Source organism: Marmota flaviventris, chromosome 10 (assembly GCF_047511675.1).
Source record: "Marmota flaviventris isolate mMarFla1 chromosome 10, mMarFla1.hap1, whole genome shotgun sequence".
Taxonomy (NCBI): Eukaryota; Metazoa; Chordata; class Mammalia; order Rodentia; family Sciuridae; genus Marmota; species Marmota flaviventris.
Window position 1 is genome coordinate 122,621,973 of NC_092507.1, and position 27,409 is coordinate 122,649,381.

General features: G+C 44.6%; 4 protein-coding genes across 19 annotated transcripts in view; 1 reads left to right on the plus strand and 3 right to left on the minus strand.

Annotated features, from left to right (window-relative positions):
• Gabpb2 (GA binding protein transcription factor subunit beta 2) overlaps positions 1–8,383 on the minus strand; it is a 45,174-nt gene extending 36,791 nt beyond the window's left edge. The window contains exons 1-3 of one of the 9 annotated variants that reach the window (XM_071618452.1): positions 8,093–8,383; positions 6,985–7,243; positions 2,007–2,146 (exon numbers count right to left, since the gene is read on the minus strand). In XM_071618452.1, the coding sequence (XP_071474553.1) occupies positions 2,007–2,114 (108 nt within the window). In that variant the 5' untranslated portion in view covers positions 2,115–2,146; positions 6,985–7,243; positions 8,093–8,383. The other 8 variants (XM_071618449.1, XM_027953855.3, XM_071618451.1 and 5 more) reach the window with 8 other exon arrangements.
• A 1,163-nt stretch (positions 8,384–9,546) lies between these two features.
• On the minus strand, positions 9,547–16,771 carry Mllt11 (MLLT11 transcription factor 7 cofactor). 6 transcript variants are annotated; one of them, XM_027953862.3, is made up of 4 exons: positions 16,363–16,771; positions 15,463–15,537; positions 15,201–15,309; positions 9,547–10,942 (listed from the first exon to the last, which is right to left on the minus strand). In XM_027953862.3, the coding sequence occupies exons 1-4, from the start codon at positions 16,506–16,508 to the stop codon at positions 10,664–10,666; spliced, it is 609 nt and encodes a 202-aa protein (XP_027809663.1). In that variant the 5' UTR covers positions 16,509–16,771; the 3' UTR covers positions 9,547–10,663. The 6 variants fall into 6 exon arrangements, with proteins under 6 accessions (XP_027809663.1, XP_027809664.1, XP_071474557.1 ...); XM_027953863.3 differs by lacking the exon at positions 15,463–15,537; XM_071618456.1 differs by lacking the exons at positions 15,463–15,537; positions 16,363–16,771 and adding an exon at positions 14,248–14,337 and having other exon boundaries at positions 15,150–15,292.
• Cdc42se1 (CDC42 small effector 1) lies at positions 16,217–24,029 on the plus strand. Its single transcript, XM_027953869.2, has 5 exons — positions 16,217–16,303; positions 19,303–19,622; positions 20,116–20,226; positions 21,265–21,352; positions 21,783–24,029. Exons 2-4 carry the CDS (start codon positions 19,569–19,571, stop codon positions 21,337–21,339), a joined length of 240 nt encoding a protein of 79 aa, XP_027809670.1. The 5' UTR covers positions 16,217–16,303; positions 19,303–19,568; the 3' UTR covers positions 21,340–21,352; positions 21,783–24,029.
• C10H1orf56 (chromosome 10 C1orf56 homolog) lies at positions 22,409–27,355 on the minus strand. Of its 3 annotated transcripts, XR_011708969.1 has the most exons (3): positions 26,149–27,355; positions 24,966–25,189; positions 22,409–24,623 (listed from the first exon to the last, which is right to left on the minus strand). XR_011708969.1 is itself a non-coding variant. In XM_027953861.3 (2 exons), the coding sequence occupies exons 1-2, from the start codon at positions 27,151–27,153 to the stop codon at positions 24,603–24,605; spliced, it is 1,026 nt and encodes a 341-aa protein (XP_027809662.2). In that variant the 5' UTR covers positions 27,154–27,355; the 3' UTR covers positions 22,409–24,602. The 3 variants fall into 3 exon arrangements, 2 of the variants coding, with proteins under 2 accessions (XP_027809662.2, XP_027809661.2); XM_027953861.3 differs by lacking the exon at positions 24,966–25,189; XM_027953860.3 differs by lacking the exon at positions 22,409–24,623 and having other exon boundaries at positions 24,676–25,189.
• Positions 27,356–27,409: the final 54 nt, after the last annotated feature.

Sequence of the window (27,409 nt, forward strand, 5' to 3'; positions counted from 1 at the left end):
CAGATAAATATATACCAATTAAATAAGTATGCAGTATAATGGTTATAAGTCAGGTAGATTTATCAGGTTAAGACTCTCTGAAGAGGGGCGAGGGGCTGAGGTTGTGGTTCAGTGGCAGAGTGCTTGCCTAGCATGTGTGAGGCACTGGGTTCGATTTTCAGCACCACATAAAAATAAATAAAGGTCCATCAACAACTAATAAAATATTTTTTAAAAACTCCCTAAAGAACATTATTTTAAACAGGAAGAAGGTTTTTAAAAAATGCCAAGCATGGTAGTGAATGGCTATCCGGAGGTTGAAACAGAAAGATTCCAAGTTTGAGGCCACCTTCAGCAAAACCCTGTATCAAAATTTAACAAAAATTAAAAGGGCTGGGAATGTAGCTTAGTGGTAAAGTGTCCCTGGGTTCGATTTCCAGTACTAAAAACAAAAAACAAAAGGATCAAAAAGAGCATTCTGAGCCAGGGATAGAGGAAACGGCTAGACAGGTTCAAAACAATTCTTAAGAAAAGGGCAGAGACAAGTTACATGTGGAATTTGAGGTACAAATTTGGTTCGAATAGAGGTTTGTTGCTACAGTAAATAAGAATAAAAAGACTGATGAGATGAAAAGACTGATGAGGTAAAAATTTAGCAATACCATTCCAACAGCAATAAGCAAGACTGTGTCATCTCAAAATAAATCTTATATCAGCATCCATTTTGGAACTGAGATTTATTCCTTTGTGTGTGTGTGTGTGTGTGTATTACACCCTTTATTTTAAGCCTGTTCAGTTTATTCTGTGTTTCCCATATATTCCACTTCTGTGCCTGACTGGATTTAATTCATATTGCTCTTTTCACATCTGTTTATAGAAATGCTAATCTCAAGGGTTTCCTTTTCTGCCTTTTTATAAAGTGCTAAGAACCTGTTGACCTCTGAAGTTATGAATTAATAACCCCACAAGAGGTCACTCACTCATCAAAATTGTTAAAATTATTCAGTGCTTACAAATATGTGAATGGTAAGAAGGCCCACAGGTTCTGGGTTCAATCTCCAGCACCAAAAAAAAAAGGAAGGCCCACATTACAACTTCCCAAACATGCTGATCTCCAGGCCGGTTGTCTAGGCTCATTAAATTAAACATTCCTAGCCAGGTGCAGCGGTGAACTCCTGTAATCCCAGTGACTCAGGAGGCTGAGGCAGGAGGATCACAGGCTTGATGTTAGCCTCCACAACTTAGTGAGACCCTGTCTCAAAAATAAAAAAGGCTGGGGATATAGCTCAGTGGTAGAGTGCCCCTGGGTTCATTCTCCATATTGAAAAAAATTACATCTTCCTCTTTAATGTTTTCCAAGAGTGGCCAACAAAATGTAAAGACTCTTCCTTATGAACCAGAACATGTGAAAGGAAAGGAAAAGAAATACACTCTTGGGGATTGGCTGTGTAGTTCAGTGTTAGAGCACTTGCCAAGCATTCATAAGGCCCTGGTTGCACCAAAAAATAAACAAACAAACAAACAAATAAATAAATAAATAAATAGAAATGTACTCTTATTAGGGGCTGAGGCTGGGGCTCAGTGGTAACACACTTGCTTAGCATGTGTGAGGCACTGGGTTCGATTATCAGCACCACATATAAAATTTAAAAAAAAAAAAAGGCTATTAACAACTGAAATAAAATGTACTCATATACTCATTTTAACTTCTTGGTAATTATGAAGCCTACAACCCAAGAATACTCCAAAGAGAAATAAACGTTTAGGAAATACTTTAAAAAACATTACAGAAAATCACAAACATATAATACCTTATAATTACCTATGTATCCCAGAGGAGACACTTTCAAATTGGAAAACTAAAAAAGAAAGCCACATATTCAGGTAAGATAAAGAAAATAAAACTCTTATAAGGGGAATGAGGAAGCAAGAGAATGAAGAAAAATAAATAATGTCTGTTTGGCCTTTAACAAAAAATATTGATAAAGGCACACTTTGAATATAAGAGACCTTTCTGCTAAGCTTACCCAGTCTGTGGTAAATGGGGCACCGTTTGCCATTAATGTTCTCACTTCATCATCTTGGCCTTTTCTTGCTGCTTCTAGCAACCTCTTCCCCAAGTCCACCAAAGACATCTTTATGCATAAGAGCAAAACTTTTCAGGTAGCTATAATTCAAACACAAGGAAAGCTGCCTGTAAAATGTTTTTAGAAGACTTTTAATACTTGAATATACATATGATACATCTCATTAACTGGTAGGACTCTTCTATCATCTTAAACAATTCGATATTTGGGAAAGTTTTAGGCACTGAATGATAGTTCCCTCCCTTTTAATCTCCAGAAAAACTTTGGAAATATAAGCAATATATTCTATACATACTTTCTAATATAGGGAATCAAAAAATAACATTTCATACTCTTGAAATGACCAATGGTAGAATATTATTATTTTAAAAAAAATTTTTAGTTGTCAATGGAACTTTATTTATATGTAGTGCTGAGATTCGAACTCAAGGCTTCACACATGCCAGGCAAGCACTCTACCACTGAGCCACAACCCTAGCCCCAGTAGAATATTATTTTAAGGAATACAATATTAAGTAATAAAACATGAACTGATTTCCAGGCAGGGACAAAGAAGTGTGCCTATATGTGAAATTGCTGCTTGATGGAAATTATGGGATTCCTTATTAGCAACTAACAACTCTTTCTAAAGGTTTATAGATCTTTGGATGCCATAATGAAATAGGACACATCAAGATTTCTAAAATAAAATGCACTGTTAATTTTTCTCATCTGTGGTATAAAGATATAATGATGGAAGTTTACAAAAAGCAAACTTTCTGGTCAAACACTGATCTGCTTCTGGGCCTGATGGCATGCCTGTAATCCCAAGGACTTGGGAGGCTGAGGTAGGAGGATAGCAAATTTGAAGCCAGCCTCAGCAATTTGGTGAGACCCTGTCTCAAAAAATATATATTAAAAGGACTGTGGGGGGAGGGGTGTAGCTCAGTGGTAGGGTGTTTGTTCAGCATGTCCAAGGCCCTAGGTTTGATCCCCAGCATCATTAAAAAAAAAAAAAAAAGAAAAAAAAAAAAGGCTGGGAATACAGCTCAGGGGTAAAGCACCTCTGGATTCAATTCCCCATACAGCAACAAACAAGGCAAGTTGTTAAACTGTGGTACATGGCCAAATGCGGTGTTACACACCTGTAATCCCAGAAGCTCAGGAGACTAAGACAGGAGGATGGAAAGTTCAAGACCAGTCTAAGCAACTTAAAGAGACCCTAAGCAACTTAGGGAGGTCCTGTCTCAAAATAAAAAACAAAGAACAGCTGGGGATGTAGCTCAGTGTTAAAGTGCCCCTGGGTTAAATTTCCAATACCGTCCCCACACACCAAAAAAAAAAAAAAAAAAAGTGGTACATGGACCCCTGGTGGTCACTAACAATCTTTTTGGGGTCAAAACTATCTTTATTAGAATACTAAGATATTATTTGCCTCTTTTACCATGTTAACATTTGTTCTGGTAGTACAAATACAATGCTAGATATAGCTCAGATCAAATTGTGAAACTAATTTCCTTGTTATTACTATTATTTGCTATACTAGGGACTGAATCCAGGGCCTTGAGTATGCTAATTATTCTATTCTTCATTGCAATGTACTTTCAAGGGAAAAAAGCCAGTTCTATTTAAAAATATCCTTGATGAAGCAGTAAATATTACTAATTTTATTAAATCTTAACACCTAAATACATGTGTTTATAATTTGTGTGTGATGAAATGGGACATATATATTAAGCACTTCTGCTGCATACTTCAGTATGGTGGATTTCTTGAGAAAAAACTGTACAATTAAGTTGCAAACTGAAATAACAGCTTTTATCATAGAACACCTTGTTTTATTTATTTAGTGGTACTAAGGATCGAACCTAAATGTGCTCTACCACTGAGCTATATCCCCAGCCCTTTTTATTTTATTTTTACTTTTAAGACAGAGTCTTGTTAAGTTGCCCGGGCTGGCCTCAAATTTGCAACCTTCCTGCCTCAATCTCCCAAGTAGCTGGGCTTATAGGCATGCATTACAGCACCCGACTCATGGAACACTCTTTGTATGAAAGAATGATGAACAAACAAATCAAAGACTCAGGAATATGACAGACGTTTATTTAAAAATGAACCAAGTGGGGGCTGAGGCTGTAGCTCAGTGGCAGAGCACTTACCTAGCACGTGTGAGGTCCTGAGTTTGATCCTTGGCACTGCATAAAAATAAATAAATAAAGGCATTCTGTCCATCTATGACTATCAAAAAAAATTTTAAAAAGAAATATGAAAAAGGGCTGGGGATGTGCCTTAGTAATTAAGTGCCCCTGGGTTCAATCCCTGGTACCAAAAAAAAAAGGAAAAATGAACCAAGTTGCCTGGGCTATAGCTCAGTGGCAGAGTGCTTGTCTAGCATGTGTGAGGCACAGAGTTTGATGCTTAGCACCCCATAAAAATAAACAAATAAAATAAAGCATGCTGTCCATCTACAACTACAAAAAAATTTTAAAAATGAGTGAGCCAAGTGAGCCTGACACTACAAGGAAAACAACTGACAATAATTATTAGTAAATATCATTAATTTGAGCTTTCAGGCAAAAATTAGAATTTGGAAAGCCTGGGTTCAATCGCCAGCACTAAAAAAAAAAAGAAAAAAAGGAAAGCCTAAATCCACCAAGATGAACTCGATAGCTTACTACTTCTTAATGACTTTTCTGATGAAATCAGTGGTAATATTAATGAATGTGCTTTTTGATATTATAAAATAAAATGGACCAACATTTGGATGATATGCATAATTTGGCGAACCAATACTTTCCAATGACCATTGCCTGAAGTTATAAAATCCTGCACAAGTAAAAACATTCAAAGTGAAAGATAGATCAAAAGGTTTTAAGGTAAAAGAACACAAGTTCATTGACATGGTTTCAGAATTCTCATGCGACTTTTCTGTGTGTATGTATAGTACTAGGGATCGAACCCAGGAGCATTCTACCTTTGAGTTACATCCTCAGCCCACCGAGCTACATCCCCAGCCCTTTTTATTTTTCATTTTGACAGAGGTTTTGGTTCAAGTTGCTTAGAGACTCTCTAAGTTGCCGAGGTTGGCTTTAAACCTGCAATCCTAATGCCTCGGCCTCCCAATCCTCGTGATTACAGGTGTGTGCCACCATGCCCAGCTGCCCTTTTTATTTTTGAGGCATTGTCCAAGTTGCCTAGGCTGGCCTTGAATTTGTGAGCCTCCTGCCTCAGCCTCGAGAGTAGTTGGGTTTACAGGCTGGTAACACCTTGCCTGGCCAATTGCCATTAATTTTTTAAGAAATAGCAGTTGTTGAGCTGGGGAAGTAGCTCAGTGTTAGAGTGCTTGTTTAGAACATGCAAAGCCTGGAGGCTCATTCTCAACACTGAAAAAAAAGAAAAAACAAAAAATTACCACTTGCTAAGTTTTTGTGTAGATCAAAAAATACTGACAGTTGTCTGAAAATGCTATTAAAATACTGTTTCCTTCTCCAAGTATTTATTGCAACAGATTGAATCAGAAGTAGTTCTGAAAATACAGCTAAGTCAGAAGTTAGAGATTAGTAAAAAATGTAAAACAATGCCATTCTTCTCACTATATGTAATTTTTTTAACTGAGATTTATTTTTCATAAAAATACGTTAGTGGTAGAGTGCTTGCCTAGCATGTGTGAGGTCCTGGGTTCAGTAACTAGCATTGCAAAAATAAAAAACAAAAAAAGTCTAATCGTGTTAACATTTAATGGATTAATTAAGTTAATTAATAAATTTTCTTTTTTTGGTAGTGCTAGGGTTGAATCCAGGGCCTAGTGCATGCAAGGCAAGCACTCTATCAACTGAGTATATCCTCAGCCCAATAAACTTTTTTTTTTTTTTAAGTTATAGGTGGACACAATGTCTTTATTTTATATTATGTGATGCTGAGGGTGGAACCCAGTGCCTCACACATGCAAGGCTAGCACTCTACCACTGAGCCACAACCCCAGCTCCCAATAAACTTTTTTAAAAAATATATTTTTAGTTGTTGATGGACCTTTATTTTTATTTGCATGTGGTACTGAGAATCAAACTCAGTTCCTCCCACAAGCTAGGTAAGCACTCTACCACTGAGCCACAGCCCAGCCCTAATTAATGAATATTTAAAAATATAACTTCTAAAATAATAAATATCAATAAATATGACATAATGAAGTTCTCAATGATAATTTTTAAGAGTGTAAATGGATCTTGAAACAGGAAAATATAAAAATCACTGGCTTAGACAAATAATTTAGCTGCTGTGTGATTTTTCAATCTGAACTTTGTATTCAAACTACCAAGGTTGTTGCCTTGCATGCCAAGGCCCTGGGTTTGATCCCCAGCACCACAATTAAAAGAAAGAAAGAAAAGAAAGAAAAAGAAAAGAACCCCCCCCCCTTCAACAAATTACCAGGGTTGTTTATTCAACATAAATATACCTAGCTGGGAGTGGTGGCACAGTGCCTCCTGCTATCCCAGCTATTCAGGAGCCTGAGGGAGGAGGATGGCAAGTTCGAGGCCAGCCTGGGTAATGTAGCAAGACCTTGTCTCAAAATAAAAATAAAAAGAGCTGGGGATGTAGCTCAGTGGTAGAGCATCCCTGGGTTCAATCCTCAGTACTGAAAACAACACAAACCAAAATGAATATACCTGAGATCTGCATCCAGGTTCTCTGAATAAGTATGCCCAGGAGAATAAGAACTTCATTTGTTTTTTAAAGTATATGGTGTGTGTGTGGCAGTGAGTGTGTTTGTGTGTGTGTAGAACACAATACCTTCATTTATTTTTATGTGGTGCTAAGGCTCAAACTGAGGGACGTGTGCTAGGCAACTGCTCCACCACTGAGCCACATCACCCATTTTGTTTTATTTAGAGGCAGGGTCTCACCGAGTTGCTGAGGCTGGCCTTGAACTACCGACCCCTACCTCGCTGGGATTGCAGGAGTGCGCTTATTTATTTTGAGACAGGGTCTCTCGGGTTGCTTAAGGCCTGACTTCAGTTGCTGACGCCGACACCGAACTCGGGGCCGCCTCTGCGCCAGGCGCCCTGCTAAGAGGCTCTGGCTTCATTCCCACGGAGCTGGGGTCTTCGGAGCCCGCGCTTTCCTCCTCAGTACTGGGGACCCCCTCGGTCTTCTCAATAGACTCGCGGGGCCCGTGCGGTGCCGGCGCTCTCAGAAGCACGCTAGGATCAGGTAATTACTTTGGTTTACAGAAGTACTGGGCGGTCGTCCGCTCCTCGTCGCCAGCGAGGCAGGTGGGAAACAGACGCTTAGGAGCAGGGCTGGGCGGTCGGACGCGACGACGAAACGCGTCCCGGGTGGCCAGAAGCATGACGTCGTCGATTCGCCACAGCACGTCCTTCCCCATGACAGAAAGAGGAGCAGAGGGGAGGAGAGGCCTTTAGGAGAGGAGTGGGATACGGCTCAAGGAATCGTGAGGCCGGAGGAAAGGCTGAAGGGTAGAAAAGGGACAGGAAAGCACCAACTCGAGAGTCCGCGGTCGGGAGATCCTTCTCTCGGGATCGCACACGTCCCCGCCGGGCGGTCAGCCGTCCAAACGAGCGTCCGGGGATGCAGCCGGGCTCTCCTGCTCGCCCCCCGCCTCGCTGCGCCGCGGGAGTCGGGGCAGCCGGGCCGCCCACCCCCGCTCTACAGGGGCCTCCAGCTCTCCACACCCGAGTTCTGGCTTTCTGAGCCGGGAGCCAAAGCTGGCGCCCAGGGGCAGCCCGCGCTCCTGTGCCGCGCGCCCCCTAGCGGTCACCCCTGTGGCCTCGGCTTCCCGTGGTCCAGCTCCGCGGCCCCAGGTCTCGCACCCACCCCCTTCCTCACCTCCTCCAGTCCCCTCCCCTTCCTCCCGCCAGCATCCCCTTCCTCTGCGTCCCCCTCCCCCGCTGTGCCCGCTCCGCCGCGGGGGCGCCTCTCCGAGCGCACCCAGCGGTCTGGGGTTGCACTGCGAAGCGGGGCGGCTTCTCAGGCACCTTCCACTCCAGCCCTACGCCCCCGAGAGCCCGCGCATCTCTTGGCCTCCTCACCTCCTCGTCCGGGACGCTGTCGGCTCCACTTTCAGCGAGCCCGCCAGTTTGGCCCCATTTCCTTCAGAAGCTAAGACTCCCTGTCAGTGACGGTTACTTTTTGGCCTTTCCATGTATGCATATTTTGGGGGCCCTTACCCCCCCTCGTGGAGAAATGGAGGCAACAAAATGGCGGACCCGGAAGTGAAAGCGCAGGAATATAACTTCTGGCGGAGGAATCTCTGGTGAAAAACATTAGGAATATCACGTTTCTATTCGAGCGGGAAGGAAGTGCATCTCTTAGGCTCATCTATTTATTATTATTATTATTATTATTTCATGTCTTCTAGAGGTCTCTTGGTCCGGGAAAGTGTGTGTCGTGGGTGTTCTAGGAGGACTATTTAATGAGGCGGATGATTATGTATTACGTTCGTATAGTTCCGGTAGGGGACGGACTGTGATGGCTATTTGGCGCCAAGAACTCGGCGAATTAATTAAGAGGGATTATTCCTTGGTCCTGGAATTTGCCTTCTATTTGTCGGCGGCTCCTACGGGGGACTAGCGTTAGGGTTGACGGGAAAGGCCTGCTTCCCGGTCCCTGTCTCGGGTAAAGCTGCGTGGGACGCTCCTGACTGCGCGGACCGGCTGGTGGACGCGTTCCGGTCGCGGCGCGCGGGGGAGGTCTCGGGAGGCGCGCTGTCGGAGCCTACCGTCAGGCAGTTTCTGCCAGAGGATGGAGCAGGAGTTTGCAGGTCCTTTCATTTAGCAGTCGATTTTCCATGACTAAAGGACGCGAGAAGCCCGGAAAGCCTTTCAGAAATCAGTAAGTTAAAAGCCAGCCTCTGCAACTTCATGAGACCCTGTCTCGAAATTAAAAAAAAAGGGCGGGGTTGTCGTGGCTCAGAGGTAAAGCCTCTCTGGGTTCAATCCTTAGTTCCAAAAAGATCTTAAAAAATAAATTACAATAGAAAGGACACGTCATTTGACCTTCCTGGTCCCATTCTTTATTAGACTCTGGTCTTGGTTGTTGATGGTGGCAATCTTCCCTTCCTTCAAACTTATCTAAGTGATATCGATGTTGTCTTTAAATTATTTATGGCGTTTTAATACTATAAAGATTTTTTTTTTTTTTGTCTAGCTCAGTGTTGTAGTTTCAACCCAAAAACTATTTGTTAGTTTCATAGTTTTTTAGAATGAGGTAAGTTACAAATACGCAGATAACATATTTGAGTGTCAGTTTCTTTACCTGAAATGTTAGTAGTCCTTGGGGAAGCAGAAGAGTGATTGGTTGTAGGTGAAGTTGATTTCACCCTTTTTACCTAAAGTTCACCATTTAATGAACATGCTATTCAAATCATTTTTCCACAAAGTTGAAGTGATAAAATGTATATATGCTGAATGTGAAATTGAAAGCATGGCTAACTTCTCTGATCTGTACTGCTTGCTTATAAAGAGAGAGAACTGTAATACAATCCTGGGATTGAATGTCTTTATTTTTGGAAGGAGTGGGAACAAGGTGTAGGGGCAGAATGTAATTGCTCATTTCGGGTCTTAATGTAGCTTTAAAACTGTGCCTGAGGCCCACTGATTAGTACGTTGCAAATGAGGAATGGAACCAAACCTTATGCTTTTCTTTAGAAGACCCAATCAGAATCTTACAAATTATCCTAATAGCAAGGTTTCTTCTTAAGATTTGAAATTCTAGCTGAAAAAAATCAGATTATCAATCCAAAATTAGAAGCAAAGTTGTAAGCTGAAGAACATCCTTTTGGACTATGGAGGCTGACAAAAGGATAACAAATTCAAGGCCAGCATGGGCAACTTAGACCCTGTCTCAAAATAAAAAAAATAAAATGGGCTAGGATGTAGTTCAGTGGGTTGGATCCTCAGTACTGCAGAAAACAAAGAATGCTTTTTGGAAGGAAAGAGCTTCAACTATTTCTGAAAAGATTGAGTGCTCTTCCATATTTTCATGATATATTATTTCCTCATTTTATACCTTTACCCCTGATTTCTCTGGGGGAAAAGAATGTATTATAAGAAGGAATAGGATTAAAAAAGAAGATCATCACCTTAACATTTTGGAAATGATTCTGTTGTGACAAATCATCTTAAAAATTAGAAGGTTTTCATTAACCCTGGAAAAAATAAGTTTACTGGTAACTACAAAGATTTGAGCAATCTTTTTCTTTTTTGTGGTGATAGAGATCAAACCCAAGGTCTTACACATGGTTTGAGCAATCTTTGAAGCCTATTAAAAATGGGATCAAAACTATGTTCCATTTTGCACTACTCTACTACTCCCTGATGTCTCCACAAAGCCTGTTTTCTGGGGTTAATAATCCAGGGGGTGGGGGTGGGATTTCTATTATCCAGTACTCCATTGCTTTAACCCTTTACTTTGGTTTGAGGGCTTTTGAGAGAAATGGAGTAGCTAGCTAGCTAGATAAATAAATAAATAAATAAAACAACTGGCAGATTCATCAGCACCACCAACACAATAGAGGGAAGAGAACAAGATTAATTTGGGAAGGAAGGGGCTTGAAAGAGAAGACAATAAGGGCAAGGTGGTGGGAGACCGAAGTCTTGGCCTTAAAGCAAGTCCAATTCGAAGGAGTGGATGCTGGCAATGGGAGCTCTCCAGAAGTTGAAGGTGCTGTACTCTAAGAGGGTATCGCCTTCTGGATTTTTTTCTTGCTCTGCTCCTGTTGCTTGCCCGATCATTTTGCCAACGCTGCTGTCCTTGATCTTGTAGGTGGGTGTATCTGACAGACCCAGGCCTTCCAGCTCCGACAGATCCAGTTCTGGTATGGGCATCCTCCAGAAAAGAAAGGAGCTGTACTGGCTACTCACAGGGTCCCTCATAGTGTCCTGGAAAGAAACCACTTGTCATTCTTCATGCTAAAGCAATCTCTTTTTGGCTCCTGGCTCAAGCTTAGAAACCCCATATCTCAGCTGGGCGTGGTGGCCAACACCTGTAATTCCAGAGGCTTGGAAGGCTAAGGCAGGAGAATCATGAATTCAAAGCAACTTTACAGACTTGTCTCAAAATATAAAAAGGGCTGGGGTGTGGCTCAGTGGTTAAGTGCCTCTGGGTTCAATCTCTATTACCCTCTATTACTCCCTGCCCCCCAAAAAAGGGGGTGGGCCATGGTGGCACATGCCTATAATTCCAGCAACTCAGAAGGACTGCAAGTTCAAAGCCAGCCTCAGCAATGGTGAGGGACTAAACAACTCAGTGAGACCCTGTCTGTAAAGGACAAAAAAGGGCTGGGGATGTGGCCCAGTGGTTGAGTGACCCTAAGTACAATCCCTGGTACCTCCCCCCCCCAAAAAAAAAAAAAACTGGGGGTAGGGGGTGTAGCTCAGTGGCAGAGCATACCTGAGTTCAATCTCCCCTCCCCTCACCAAAAAAGAAACTCCATATCCTTGTTTGCCTCTGTAAATAATCCAAGTTCCCTAGGATACGCTTCTGGAATCCTCCCTTTATTATAATTTTCTGCCATTTCCTAACTTCTCACCTTCAAATGGTTTACCTACTGCATCAAGTGAATCTTGGACCTGATTTTTGAGACCTTCCAAAATTTGGCCCCACTCTTCCTAGCAGTATAGCCTCTGGTAGTTTTGTTTATTCCTGTCTTGCTTAATTCCTTCAACTTTCTATTATATCAATTTTTGGTACTGGGGATTGAACCCTGGGCATCTAACCACTGAGCCTCATCGCCATCCCTTAAAAAAATATATATTTTATTTAGAGACAGGGACTTGCTGAGTTGCTTAGGGCCTTGCTAAATTGCTGAGACTGGCTTTGAACTCACAATCATCCTGCCTTAGCCTCCCGAGATATTGGGATTACAGATGTGTGCCACCATGCCCAGCTAAAGTGTTTCTTAGGTTTCAAGACTCCATTCAAGGGGGTAATCATGAACTGAAATTTATTTCCATGCATATATGAGTTTGTCGGGAGGATGAACTCAACTACTATGTATAACCGTAAATCTCAAAAAACTCCATTCAAGTCCCTAGAGGACTTTCTCCTCTCCCAATTACTATATATTTACAAATACTTTGTAAATTCTGACTTTTTAAATTTAAAGGTCATTTTACTTCTGAAAAGCCTATTACATTCTGCTTTCTTTTTCCTCCTAAACGGTACTATAAGATCATTTCTTTCAAGATGACTTCCTTACACTTACCCTATTTCCTCCAGCAACTCCCTGACACTCTAGAGGTTTACCTGACTCCCATCATTTTGGGGTTACAGATCATTTATGTTTTATGTACAGGAAGAAGGTATTATTTCCTCCAACAGACTGGAAGCTTCCCTAAGGGAAGCTACCCAGTCTGCTTTCTGGGTACCACAGATGCTAGGCTTTATAACAAAGATATTTAAGGCTGCTGATATAATTATCATATTAATTTAATATGATGAATACTTTACTATTATCTATTAGTCTACCAATAAGTTAATCTGTTTCTCTCTAGCCTACCTCTCTTTAGAACAATATCCAGATGCTAGAATATACTTGAATATAATGAGAACAAATGGGTTGGCAATTCAAGGTAAGGAAGTAAAGTTTAGATTGGAAGCATAAGGTCTTTGCCATACTTTAATGAGTAAGTTCTTTCACCTTTTCTGTTCATCAGCCCCACCTGAAGTTAATGACTATTGTAGCTCCCTGGAGCCTCCACCCTGCTTCTTACTAGCCAAGAAAAGTGGCAAGAAGCTTTACTTGAATTGTTCCCAAAGGAACAGAAAGAACATTCCACAGCTTTCAAAAATATAACTCTGAAGTTTCAAAAGATCTTTCTCCAGCACACCTCATTGGTTTTCATCAGGCCTATGACTCTTAGTGTCCTCAAGTAGTTTCCAGAATTCTTCCACTAATGTGAAATATCTCTACTAAAGCGGAAAAAGAAAGCCTTAATCTAGAACATGGTGATATGAGCATGTGGGGCAACATGAACATTACTCAGCAGAGAAGCTGCTTATAAGGAGGGTGACGCAGGGACTGTAGCACGGCGGGGGAGTGTGTTGGAAAGGTGAGATCATCATTCTATGATATGCAGCTCTGATCATCTCCACAGTAATTTGCAGAGCCATGTATGCAGAAAGAGAGCTTGAAAAAAAAAAAAATGGTTCTACCTCTTAACTAGTTTTGGCTTAGATGTGGAACTAAGATCCAAAGAAGCAAACCTTAGGAGTCAATAGTGTTACTGACTCTGCCTATTGGGATTATTTACTATACTATCAGGCTTTTCCTTATCTAGCTGGTTTCTTTTATATTCCCTCCATTGTTATGTTTCCTGCAGAGTAACCGTAGTATAAAGATGAACACATAATAGGTTCTTTAAAAAATAGAATCAACAGGGCATAGTTGTGCATGCCTTTAATCCCAGCAACTCAGGAAGCTGAGGCAGGAGGACTGCAAGTTTGAGGCCAGCCTCAGCAACTCAGTAAGGCCCTAAGCAACTTAGTGAGACTATCTCACCCCCCCATACCAAAGTAAATAAGGAAATAAAATAATCATAAGGAAAAAATAAAAATTTAAAATTAAAAATGACATTTTAGAAATTAGTGACTTGTGAAACCTCCCAGTTTATGTAGAACTCAAATCTCATAATAACCTCTCTGATCCCTTTTGTTATTCATAGATAGTTGCCTACAGCTTTATATAACCCTGTACTCATATTCTCAAATTTTACACAAATTTAGTTCTTGAAGAACAGATATTCTGTGGGATAGGTACTGATTATTCCTGTGATTCTAATCTGAATAGTGAAAATGTAAAAGGCAGTAGAGAGTAAGTTAGAATCTGAGAAGAGGGAAAAAGCTCTTTGACAGACTTCTTTTCTAACAACTATAGTCTATATAAAAACTGCTCTAACAGTCCCTGAGTGTTTGATGATTTTATTTTATAATTTAAAAAGCTGAAGGAAACTTTGTGAAATATTAACTCAAAAGGCCTAAAATCTTTAGTTATGTCTTTGACCAAAATATGTCCAGAGAATACTAAATGCATTCCAGAAAGACACATATAAATTTATGTGGAATTAAAATCAAGAACATAAGATGATTAGCAGAAGATTGAAGCTAAAATGTCAATGTTTACTAATGTAAAGACATTTGTAGTGATATTTTTAAAAAATATATTTATATTTAGTTGTTGATAGACCTTTATTTATTTGTCTGTGGTGTTGAGAATCAACTCAGGGCCTCACACATGATAGGCAAGTGTGCTACTGCAGAGCCACAGCCACAGCCCCTGTAGAGACATAATTGAGTACAGATTTAATTCCCAAGTCCTCCAAATTTTGTGAAGGATTCCTTTTCAGCTAGCTTCCCTTTTCCTTCCCCAAATGCTCTCCATCCATGTCATCTCATATCTATTATTTACTTATTTCAAAAGGTTTGGACACTTATCTGTACCATGATATATGCTCATTAAATGCTTTCCACTATCCTTCATTTTAAATTCTGCAGATAATTAAGGCAAAGGTAATTTTGTAAATTTCACTAGTTTGAGATAACATGACTAATAAATGTACAGATTAAAAACACAGTTTTTCTTAGCCACACAGACACACCCAAATACCCTTTGTCCAGACCCTCTCTAGGCATCCAAGGCCTACTCAACCCAGCCTTGCTGTGTCATGCTGCCACCATGGGAAGCTGGGGAGAGGATGGATGTCGGTGGAGTTGCATGGAAGATCTGTGGCATCTCCTGTGTACCTCACTCTGAGCTTGGATTTTCCGATTAGCCATGACCTGCCCCCAGTTATTCTACTGAGCTGCAAATAAAAATTTGCTTCCATCAGTAGCTCCTGTGGATATGGATTTCAATATGGGATCAGGCAGTTCTCCAGCAGAGAGCTCCACCTTTCCTACCTAAAGCTGTTTCTAAGGAGCAAAGATTTGAGGTGGGGAGGAGAGTTCTGTTAAAAGGTCGGGAATACCCTAAAAAAAAAAAAAAAAAAACATTCCACCCCGCAAAGCCCTTTCTGCAGAGACAAGTAGGACAGTATAGAAAAAAATTCAGAAATGGGGGGAGCAGACAGGGTGGTACTAAAGATCTACCAAGTAACCGGTGGGAAAATCGGCTCGAAGAGAAGACGTAAATAATCAGACCGAAGGTATGAAATGCACAGGCTCTAGGTCACGGGCAATGGAGACTTGAAATGCGGTTAAGCGCTGAGGGACGGTCACACGTGGACTGTTCGGAGGCTCGCCTGGGCACCTGAGGAGTGGGCATCGGTGAGGAGAGCGCGCAGCGAATAACGCCCATTGTTCACAGCGCCCCTTCTCCGAGGGTCTCCACCTCGAGCTCCTCTACCGCAGGAAGCCGCCCTCCCGCCCGGGCTTCCAGGCCGTCTCCCTCGGTCGCGCTTACCTGTTACCAGGGAACCACCAGCGCGTTCCAGAGAAGGGCCGCGGGCCTCCGGGTCTGCTGCGGACGGCGCTGGAGCTGCGGCGGTGCGCACGGCTCGGTCGGCTCGCTCCCGCTAGCGCCGCGGGGACGAGCGCGCCCTCCCAGCCTCCCCCGCAACGCAGCGCCCCCTAGGGAGCGCGGGAGGACCCTCCGCCCGACCTGTGGCGCTCGCACCCCGGCTTGCGGACTTTCCGGTCCCTCGGCCGCCTGGCTGCCGAGAATGAGCGGTCTGCTGTTCTCTAGTTCACTGAATAAAGACTCGGGACCGCGGTGCCGTGGAGGCGCCCCTTTCTCAGCCGAAGGACTCCGGTGGCCACCTGCCCCTCCCCGCGCCACCCGCACAGTGGGTGAATGAACCTGGCCCTGTTCCCGTCTGGACGGGGCGCACCGGGCTGAGGCGCTTCTCGCCTCTCCCCGGACCGGAGCCCTGTCAGGTCCGGGCTTTGGGCTGCACTTTGCCCCGCAATGCCTGGCGCATGGAGGCCGCGCGAGACGCCGGGGCCCGGTCTGGGTGCCAGGCCCTCACCCCGGAACCCCACGCCCCAGTGCACCTGGGGAGCGGTGGCCCTCGGGGCTGCGAAAGCCCCCTCCCACAGCCCCGCGGAGCCATGCGCTCGGCCCGGAGCCCGACGGGTGTCGTAATCGCGTCGCGGCCGTTTCCGCCCTCGGCCAGCCCCACCTCTGCCGGCCCGCCCTCGGCTCCCCCACCGCGAGGAGCGAGCCCGGGAAGCCCACACGGCGGGCACCGGGCGGGAGGCCCCTTCCAGCTGCGGCTGGGCGCCCAGAGGCCCGAGGACAGAAGGTGAGACCGTGGAGCGGGGCCTGGCCGCCAGGGCAGCCTGCCAGGCCGCGGAGACGCACCGGATGCTGGGGAGTGTCGGGGTGCCGCGACGGCGGGCCGGTGGGAACCGTCCCCGTCCACCAGCCCCGGCGCTGGGCGTGGGAGGCAGGGGGTCGCTCTGCTGGGGTTGGTGCGAAGGAGGGCGTCTCCGCGTCTCACCGACCATGGTGGTGGCGGGTCCCAGGCAGAAACGAAGCGAAGCACAGCCGGGAAGGCCTAAATCTGAGAGCGGGGCCGACTCGGAAGAGGGGTCTGAAGACCCCGGGAGCTGCCCATCCCTGCCCGGGGCTGGGAGGCCGAGGGAGAGCGTGCAGAGGTGCGGTCCTTGAGTTCACGCGCTGGGCGAGGGAGGCCGAGGGCCTAGTTCCGCTTCCCGGGAGCCTCCGCAGGACCTTTCCTGGGGAAGGGCAGGGCTGGTGCGAGGGCAGACGCCTGACGCGGCCGAAATGTGGGTCCACCCCCTCCCGAGGGCCCCTCAGCAGCCCTGCAGGCTGGGGGGTCTCCCCACCGACCCCCTGCGTCCTGGGCTCGGAGCCAGAGTTGCCCACTCGGTTCTCAGTTCTTTCTGTTGCTCCAGCTGCTTCTTGTGAAGGCTTGTCGGGCCGCGGGTTGGAGGCCGCGGACCGGGAAAACCGGTTTGGGGCAACCACAGGACCAGGGAACTACCTCTGTACATCCTTCCTCCCTGGCACCTTTCTCCCTTCCCTCTTTTGCTTGCCCCTCAACAGCTTTGAGGCTCTTAAGTCCTAGTGTGACCATGATGGCAGTGGTAGTAATTAAGGGGGTGTCTTTACCAGTTCAATATTTCACTCTTTGGACTCTTGTCTTTGGGGTCCCAGTTACCAGTACTCCTTGGCTATCGGGATATGGTCTTATGCTGTGTAATCCTTGATCCTCCCTCTTATTTTCCCAGCCCCTTCCCTTTCACTGGGGGTTGAATAGCAGTAGATTCAGGCACCTCTTCTTTCTCAGCATACCAACTCAAGACCTCATTTTTCCTCAACCCACTATTCTCTGGCTACTTTAAAGAGAGTGACAGCCAATGGCTCTTACTTCCTTTTCTAGCTTTGTTCCCTTCCCCCCAGCCCAAACCACCACCACCACATTCACCCTGTCCTGTCTTCTTCACCCTCTGACCCCACCCCCAATTTTCAGAGACCCTAGGGAATGGAATTTCCTGGTCACTTATCATCATTGTTCATTTCATGCCAAGTCCCCCACACACACACACATTTTCCCTCCACCCCAGCTCTAGTCAGATCCCTGAAAAAGAAACAGAAAGGTCCTTGTTCCCTCCACTGCCCCTTTCCCTCTCCCTCCTCCTCCCCCACTCTTCTCTTCCCTCCCAGCACCATCCACCTCTGTCCACTCAGCTTTGAGCTGGGTGGGGAATGTTAAGAGTCCAGTCTCAAGTCAGACTGTCTGGTGGTGTTGGGGGTTTCCTCTTATTCTTCATTGTTTTCTCCATTTCCCCCCAACTCTTACCACCTGCCATCACCACCAATAAGATCAGCGCTGTGTCTGACTTCTCCACTGACCACTGGTCCTGTCCTGATTAACATCCTTTCCAGGGATGGGAAGGGAAGGGAGAGAAAGCCCAGACTCTTGGGTTCTTCCCACCCCATGGCTTACTTCAGTCTTTGTGTGATGTCATCATAAGGCTGCTAAAAAACAAACTAAATTTTTAGGCCATCTAGGGTGCCAGAGCACCAGGATTCCAGGCCTAGAAGGAAAAACAATTCCTTTTCATGTTAATGTTTAATATTTATAAGTTGGACCCTTTGAGGTTTCTGTACTCTAAGACAGGGAAATGCAGTGAGAGGAAACTCAGAAGGCCTCTACCCTGCTGGCAGTAAGGAAGGGAGAAAGTTCTTCCTTGGACACCATTGCTACTGGAAAGTTCCTTGTGTCTGGTTGGTTGAAGCTTGGGGTGGAGGTGGTGAGGGAGGAGAAAACAGGTCACAGCATGAGGGGAGGTGGGAAGGAAGCCTGGGCCCTATAGACTGAGGCAGAACAGAGCTGCACGACAGGACTTGTGAGGAGGGTGGGGAGGCTGGAAAATAATTCCTCATGGGATAGAAGTTACTCAGCACATGTGCAGAGATGATCTGGAAAAGATGTGTTTGGAGATAGGAACAGATTGTGAGCATGCAAACAGGTGTACACATAGGAGTTGGCAGCACCAGACAGATATAACAGTGTACACAGCCTTCAGAAAGGTTCTCAAGGTCAGGTAATAAAGGAACTGCTAAGTGGTTTCTGGGAGGGGTTGGATCTCAGTTGAGAAAAATGAGAGGAACAAGGGCAATGAACTGAGAGAGGTAAGAAATTCCTCACGGAAGAGTCTTACTGTTTCCTAAGACCTAGGTGGTTAGTCCTCTCTTGTTCTTAAAGAAAATCTAGGTGTTCAGGGCAAGGTAAGGAAATAGGAAGGGACAAAGGGTGGAGGCCTTGTTTATGAGAACAAAAAACCGCGATTTCCTCTTCAGAGTCACTTAAGTGCTCCTCCCCTTCTGCCCTAAATCCAGGGTGAAAGGAGCTAAACCATTGAGCACCCTCAAATTTTGCTCATTTCTGTCACCATTCTTTGGTCCTCTCCCATCTTTTCACTCTAAGTCCCTCTAGCCCTCTTTTTCTCCCTTGATGCAAACAACCATTGCTCCTTAACCCCTTGGTATTCTTTTGTTTTTGTTCCTTTTTCTGAGAGTCAAATGATGTTTTTGCAAAACATTAGTCTTGAATACAGAATTAGGGGGCTGGGGATATAGCTCAGTTGATAGAGTGCTTGCCTTGCATGCACAAGGCCCTGGGTTCAATCCCTAGCACCAAACAAACAAACAAAAAACAGAATTAGGGCCTATAAGGGAGAACTGAGAAGATTGGGACTTATCTGGAGTTTTCTCGAGCATCTGTGAAGGGGATTTCTTGTTAACTTTTCTTTTTGCTTTTTGCTTATCTAGGATTCCAGATTTCAGGAAGACCTAACCTTGTACCTGCATGCCTACTCCCCTTCTCTCTGGTCCTGTTAGACTCTCCAGCTCTGGAACGCTGACCCTCACTGCTCAGCTAAGGATCCTGGGGATTCTACCTTCTCTAAACACATCCAGCTGAGTAAACCCAGGGTGTTATTATACCTGGGGAGAGTAAGAAGTGGGGGGTCAAGGCACCAGAGCAAGAGCCCTCTGGGGCCTCAAGAAGAGAAGTGAAGCTGGAACCATCAGGGAATATGAGTGAATTTTGGCACAAACTGGGCTGCTGCGTGGTAGAGAAACCCCAGCCGGTGAGTTTCCCAACACCCCCACCCCAAAAAACTTAGTTACCTTATGCTGTGAAGTGGATATACCATCTAGGATCTACCTTCTAAAAAGCACACTTCTTGCCTCTCTGTCAGGAAAGTTTCTAGGCCAGGCAGATGTATACATACAATAAAAGGGACCACGTGATGGAAGAAATGAATGTCCTAGCTATCACTTCCTGTTCCTGTCCATTCTCAGTTGGGCAGGGGTTGTAGGTTGAGCTGAATACCTGTCAGCTTTTCCCCATTGTTTCCTCATCAGCCAGGATATGACTTTGACATATCTTCACTCTGCAGGCCACTGCCCTCCCCACTTTGGTCTGTGTGGTCTCTTGTTATTCCACCTTTGTCTTTCATTCCCTAGTGATTTCCCTGTCATAATGCTACTTCTGGCCATTGGCTCCTCCCTTAGTCGTTTTCAAGACTCTTTCCCCTTCCTCACTGACTTAACTCGTGACTCCTTATCATCTCTAAGCAGAAAAAGAAAAGACGACGAATCGACCGGACCATGATTGGGGAACCAATGAATTTTGTCCACCTGACTCACATTGGCTCTGGGGAGATGGGGGCTGGAGATGGACTTGCCATGGTAATGAGGGAATGATAAATGCCTGTGGACTGTAATTTTAATTGTTTTTGAAAGTTTAAGTGAGGAACAATACACTCAATGGGGAAGCAAGAATCTGGGATTCTAGTCCTGGTCACCAGCTGTGGAAATCTAAGATCTGGCATTTCAGATCTCTTGGCCTAGGTGACCTCATCTTTATAATTAGCATGTTCTTTATTGGGGTGGGGGATATATGTCTTAATAATTAGAGGACTTCTTCAAAAAATATAACCCCGGCCTGGGGTTATATAGCTCAGTGGCAGAGTGCCTGCCTAGAATGTGTGAGGCACTGGGTTCAATTATTAGCACTGCATATAAATAAATTAAAAAAAAAAAAAGATCCATTGTCAACTAAAAAAATATTTTAAAAAATAAAACATAGCCCTCCCTTCTCCTGATTAAGAACTGCTGAATCAGTGCCACAGAAAGTTATATTGTGGCTGGGAGTGTTGGAGCATGGAAACAGTCCAGCACCTCTACCCTAAATGATGTCTGTAATACATTTCTGCTCTCATAGAAAGGAAAATTGGTCTACAGATAGTGATGAAGTCTTTTTACTGATTAGTTGAACCTCATATGGGAGAATTGTTTTGTGAGAACTTATTAGTAAGATAAGTTCTCACAAAAAAACATCTTCACGAAGGCCAATATGAAGGGAGGGCATTGAGACTTCCCTTCGCGGAATGATAGTTAGTTTTCACCTTTTCAGATTGATATTGTCAAGGAGATAACAGCACTGGATAGACCTCTTACTGTGGGATATGAACACTTAGAAGGGTATCTCTCTTGCACCTTTTTTTGGTTTTTTTGGCCGTGCTGGGGATCAAACCCAGGGTTGCTCTACCACTGAGCTGTATCCCCAGCCCTTTTATTTTGAGACAGGGTCTCCCTAAGTTGCTTAAGCCCTTGCTAAGTTGCCCGGTCTGGCCTCAAACTTGGCGATCCCCTTGCCTCAGCCTCTAGAATAGCTGGGATTACAGGTGTGTTCCACTGCATCCAGTTCACATGTGTTTTTAACAGACAGGTGCAGTTCAGGAGCAGATGAGATCCAAGGGAAACCGAGACAGGCCGTGGAGCAATTCTAGGGGCTTATAGCCCCATAGGAATGGTGAGTGATTAGAGAAATGCAACACCTCAGGCACATGCCTGCACATCCTGATACCCTGCTTCAGAACCTGATCCTGATACAAGAATGGGAACTGGGGGGAAGAGGGAGGAAGAATTAGAATGGAGACAGAAATAGAGGAAAGAGCCCCTCTATCCTAAATAATGTCTGTAATGCATTTCTGCTCTCATGATAAGGGAAATTGGTCTAGGGATGATGGAATATTTTTACCAGTTATTTGAACCTCACATGTATATGGACAAGTTTTCTGTGAGGGGATCTTATTAGTAAGAGAGCCATTGGATGTCATCTTCATTGAAAGCCAACATGAAGGGAGGCAGTTCGAAGACTGCACTATGTGATGCCTTCTCCCTGAGGATTTGGTTGAGGCAAACCTTCTTTTAAAACACTTTTTGTTTGTTTTTAAATTTAGGTTCTACCGTCTTGAAGCCCCTGCTTTGTGTCCAGTCCAGAAGAAATGCTGTCCCCACCAGATCCTTCCTAGAACACAAGGGCCCTCTTTTGCCTATCTGCCTAATAGTGCCTCAAAAGGCATGGGGGCTGGACTCCCTCTACTCCCTCTGGCCATAGCCCCTCCTGGAGATGGGGTCAAGGCAGCAGGACTGACCACATGACTACTGTTTGGCCAGAGGAGCTCAGCTGAAGCCCTGGTACTCTAGATCTGAGCTAGGAGTTCTCTGGGAATCTGGAATGAGTTCCCTTCTCCTGAATGACGTTCTAGGTGCCACTTGTTTTTAAACTCCTGACCCGGAACTCCTTTGATGGGGTAGGTAGGTGGGATTATGCAAGCTGAAGCTGGCTTTGCTGAGAAGCTCCCTACCTTCATGCCCGTCTATTTCCTCCTGGAATTAACTAAAGTAGATTTCAAGCAGGGGCTGGGTGGTCACCACTGCCTGATCAAGTCCATTCTTTCTCTTCAGATTTTAGACCTTAAGCTATAGTCCCTCAATCTCTGCCAATACCAAGGTCTTTCCCTAGTTAGGGCTCTAAATCCTATGTTTCTGTAGCATTACTAGCTTCCCAGCACCATTCCCCACCTTTTTTTTTTTTTTTTTATTAAAAATTTAATTTAAGACGAGTTATTTTAATTATCCCCATCCTGCTACTCCTACCTCTGCTCTTAACTTCATCCCTGTTAGGAACTTTATTGTTTCCCACTGAACAAGGATTAGGAGGTAGATGTTGACAGTATTCCATTTAAGTCTTGGGGCATCTGGCCTGCCTTCTGCCAGCCTCCCTGTTAGCCCAGGTAAGAAGAGGAAGAGAGGGGCTGGAGAGAAAGCCATAATGCAGCAAAACTAGGAGTTATATCTCAAGATGGACTTCCTGACCATTAAGGATAGAAGAGTGCTGAGAGAGCAGTTGTCTGTGTTCAGGGTCTTTCCTCAGCATGGGAGCAGGAGAGGCTCTAGAATAAGGTTTAACCAAGACACAGTCGTCATTTGGAACTAGGTAATTTATTTGGAGAGCTGTTCTGTGCATTATATTTAGCAGCATTCCTGGCCTACCCTAGTTATGACAACCCCCAAATTTTATTGTCTCCAGAAATTACCAGATGTCTACTAATGGCAAAATTACCTACAGTTGAGAATCAGTTCTGGAGTCAGGATGGTTTTCCATCTTCCACCCTTCCCTAATCTGGTTGTTTATCTTAAGTCTGAGCCTTGAGTGAACTACAACCCCTTATAAAGTAGGCTCAGTAGAGCCGCACATAATTTTTTTTCACTCAGTGTATTATTTGTGCTTGCATAGGATTATGTCTGTGATGGACATGTATCATGCTTCTCCATTCTTGCTCTGTGGAAGAGGGGTTCCTGCAGTATGGAAACAGGAACAGGGTATGTTGGGATTGGAGAGGGAGGAGATAAAAGCAGCAGATATACCCTAGTTATTGTTCCCAAGTTCTAAGCTTTATTTCTGTGCCCTAGTCCTAAAACCAGACACAAGACTCAGGAAGTTTTGTCTGAAGACCAGGTCCCACTCCCCACCTGCTCAAGGCGGCTTTAGATGGGAAAGCAATGTAGGAGCAGGGTCTTTAGGCACTTTGTTTTCTCAGGTGTTTTTTTGTTCTGACCCTTTCCTTGCAGGGTAATTAGGAAGGCCGAACAAGACTATTGAGCTCCTGCCTGCTCTAAGACAAGAAGGCTGGAGTCTTGTTTACCTCTGTAATAGGAAGCTTATTTTATGGTAGAGGGGTCAGGACTCATGGATACTCAGTGGATTGTGCTTGCATAGGATCATTTCTGTGATCCTGTGAAAACTGGTATCCACTCTGCTGATTTCACCATCCATACAGTTTGCCCCACCTACAGTGATTGATGTTTCAATTTTTTTCAAATTTCATTGTACTTCCTACAGTTTTTCAGGGTCTAAGATTGGTCATAGAGATACATTCCCAGTTTACTCTGTTCTAGGCAAGTTAGTTGTTCTGAAAATAGCCCACCTTTTTGCCCTAAAGTCAGTGGCCTGAAGGTGAAGTCTAGAGATCTAAAGGGTTAACAGGATAGAGTGGGAAGGGGGCTGGCAGACTCCTGACCTCTAGACACATCCTAATATATTCTTTGGACACACCTTCTCTTTGGTGCTCTCTTGCCTTGAGCTGCCTTCCTTCTCTAAATGTATGCTACCATCACTTTAATAATAAAGTGACAGGAATGGGTTTGAGAGTCATAATTTATATTAAAAAATTGTTAGACTTTTAAAATACATTTTTCAAATAAAAAATATAAGCAAAATAGTTGCAGAGTAATCACTACAGGTGTGTCTTGGATTAAATGATAGATGTGGCAGATGCAGATAACTCCCCTAGAGTGGCTAAGATGGGATTTTGTACCAACATTGCCTTTCTGAAGAGAGGGCCAAGTATTGAGAAGTCAAGGAGAAGCCACCATCATCTTTCAAGGGCTGGACTCCTTGTTCTTCCTATTTCTTTCCTTGGCACTTGAGTTTTTTAGTCTTCAAAGTACTTGTTTAAAAACAATATTGGAGATAAGGTATCAACATTTTATCCTGGGGGACATGTGTAGAGGAACAAGCCAGAGGCAATGAAGTTCAGTTTTAGGATTGAAGAGATTTATGGTCTCTTCCCTCAAGTACTTCTGTAAAAAGACACAAGAACAAACAATATTTTTTTCAGTTTTGTTTTTCTGTACTAAAAATATCTAGTGGGTGCTGGGGATTGAAAGGGGAGAGGTTGAGATGCTGACACCTCCTCTTGTGGATGAAGTGGCCATTACCTCCGGTTTCTGTGTGTCTGAGTAAGGAAAAAAAAATAGAGAAAAGGGGAAATTACAACCACATCTACATTCTTTCTTTTTTTTCTTTTCTTTTTTTTTTTTTTTTTTTTTGTGTGTGTGTGTTGCCCAGGCTGGCCTTACACTAGTGATCCTCCTGTCTCAGCCTCCATAGTAACTGGGATCACAGGGGTTCACCATGGTGACACACATCTTTTTTTTTTTTTTTTTTTTGCAATGCTGGAGATTGAATCCAGGGCCACACACATGCCAAGCAAATGCTCATAATCATTGAGCAGCACCCCAGTCCCCACACCTCTTTATCCTTTCGTTGCTTTCCTCCTTCCACAAAACCTCATTACCTCAGTCTTACTGCTGTCCCTCTTGATGCTTCTTTTTTTATTCTCAAAATAGTATTGAACAACTGGGCAGGGTGGTGCATGCCTGTAATCCCAGCAGCTCAGGAGACTAAAGCAGGAGTGTCACAAGTTCAAGGTCAGCCTCAGCAACTTAGGCCCTAAGCATTTTAGCAAGGCCCTGTCTCATGAGATGTGGCTCAATGTTTAAGTGCCCCTGGCTTCAATCTCTAGGACAGGAAAAAAAAAAAAAAAAAAAAAAAAATATATATATATATATATATATATATATATATATATATACACATACATACATATACATATACATACATATATAGAAGGAGAAAGACAACAGAAACCAGAAGAATTACCAAGGATACCCTTTGTTTATTGCCTTTTTTACTTCCCTGTCATCAGTAGTAACTTTGACTACTTTATCAGGTCAATCAGAACCTTTGGTAACTCTTAGAAAAGGAAGGCTGTCTTTCCTTGAGAAAACTTAAGTTGCTTAAAAGAATCCAAGAAGGACAGTTCTTTGGGATGACAGTAGTTAAGAATATGGGCACTGGTGTCAAATCTGGTTTCAGTATTGTGGCTCTGCCACATACTAGTAGTAAATTTGTTTCTTTGTAAAGTGGGGACAATAGCTCAAGTTTGTGAAGACTCAGGTCAAGTGCACATAGTGAGAAACCTCACATTTTAGCTTTTGTTACTGTTCAACTGCATTAATTAGGTAAAAACAAATTCCTCCATGTCTGTTAACTGTGCATTAAGAAGTCTTTACCTAGGTTGGTCAATAATCATCTTATGGCCAATAAGACATGTTGCCAACAACCAATCAGCAGTTGTACAAGAAAAAAAAAAAAAAGATAGCCAGGCACAGTGGTGATGTACACCTGTAGTCCCAGCTACTAAGGAGGCTAAGGTGGGAGGATCACTTGAGCCCAGGAGTTTGAGACCAGCCTAGGCAACATACAGAGATCCTGCCTCAAAAACAAAAGAAGAAATAACATGTAGAATCAAGGGTCAACAATAACATGAATAACAAGTGCATGTTACGAATCAATACCTAAACAGGTCTAAGTAACAGTTCTTACAAGCACACTGGCTAGTTTAGCAACAGGATTGGGGATATCAGGACTTTTCAGAACCACCAACAAAGATTCTGGCTTATCAACAAAACACTTACTGGTTGCATCTCTGTGAACACTGAAGAGAGGCTATTCCAAATATCCTCCAAGCCCATTCTGACTTTTTTCCAAAAAACGAGACCTGGGCTAGGTGGGGGAGGTGGAAGGGTTAGGCGTCTGGTTTGGATGGGGGCCGTGGTGGTGGTGGTGGTGGTGGTGGTGGTCTGAGTGGTGCAGCTATTGTCAGAACAGAGATCTGAGTCCAGGGGGCACTCTTCCCGAAGCCGATTGCAGGGACATTTCTGGTAGGTGCAAGGCCGATGTTCTGTACGGATTTGTCTCAGTGCTCCAACTCGAAGTCGCCCAGAAATGCCCTGCAGCTTCCCGGACCGGGTCCGGCTCATGGTGCCTGACTTGCAGTGGCAGTGCCAAGGGCCCCAGGGCATCAGCACTAGTCTTAGATCCTCAGGAGGTGGCATAGCTGTGCGCGAGGTTGACGGCCACCCGCTGGGGGTAGACCCAGCTGTTGACCACCGGCTCATGGCCTCTGTGCTCAGTTCCCCAGTAGAACGCAAACCGGCGGCGGGTGGCAGGCTTGTGGTCATCCTGATTTCCTTCTCTTGTTTGTTGGCTGTTACCCTCCAAGTGCTGGTACTTATTGTCATAGGATCTATAGTGCGACCCTCCATACTGGTGTTATTCTTTCTGGCATCAATCACAACCCCCTCTTCCAAAGACCCATCATCATCGTCACCAAAGCCGGTTTCAGATGACCCCCTCATGCCTGTCACCGTGGCCAGGAGCTCGGCTGCTGCCGGGCCTGCTAGATGATCTGCGGTGGCCACTGCGTCATTCTCATCCTCCAGAACTATCTTCGTCTTACGGGCAACACTGGACTGGGAGATGCCGCCAGTATTCCGGCTGCGGGCTGGGCTCCCGAAGCTTAAGGTGACCCCCTTCGTCCCTGTCGGGGTAGTAGTCGGGGTCTGGTCCTGGGCCCCCGCCGCCTGGAGCCCCAGACTCAGCAGTAGGGCCCAGAACAGCACGCAGGCGGCGGGGACCATGGGGCTGGGTGGCTTGGAACTGGGAGGGAGGCAGGGTGCTACCTTCTCTCCCTCTTCCTCTCTCCAACCCGCCGGGTCGTTTGAACCAAGGCGGGGCGCTCAGAGGTAGAGGCGCGCGCCACACCCCTCCCCCTTAGTCCGCTCTCACAGGGGCTCCCCTCCTGCAGCCCCAGGGCAGGGGCTGAGCTAAAAATCCTAGGGAACCTCTGCAGCAAGAACTCTGTGCCAGAACCAAAAGGGGGATTGTGATGTAAGG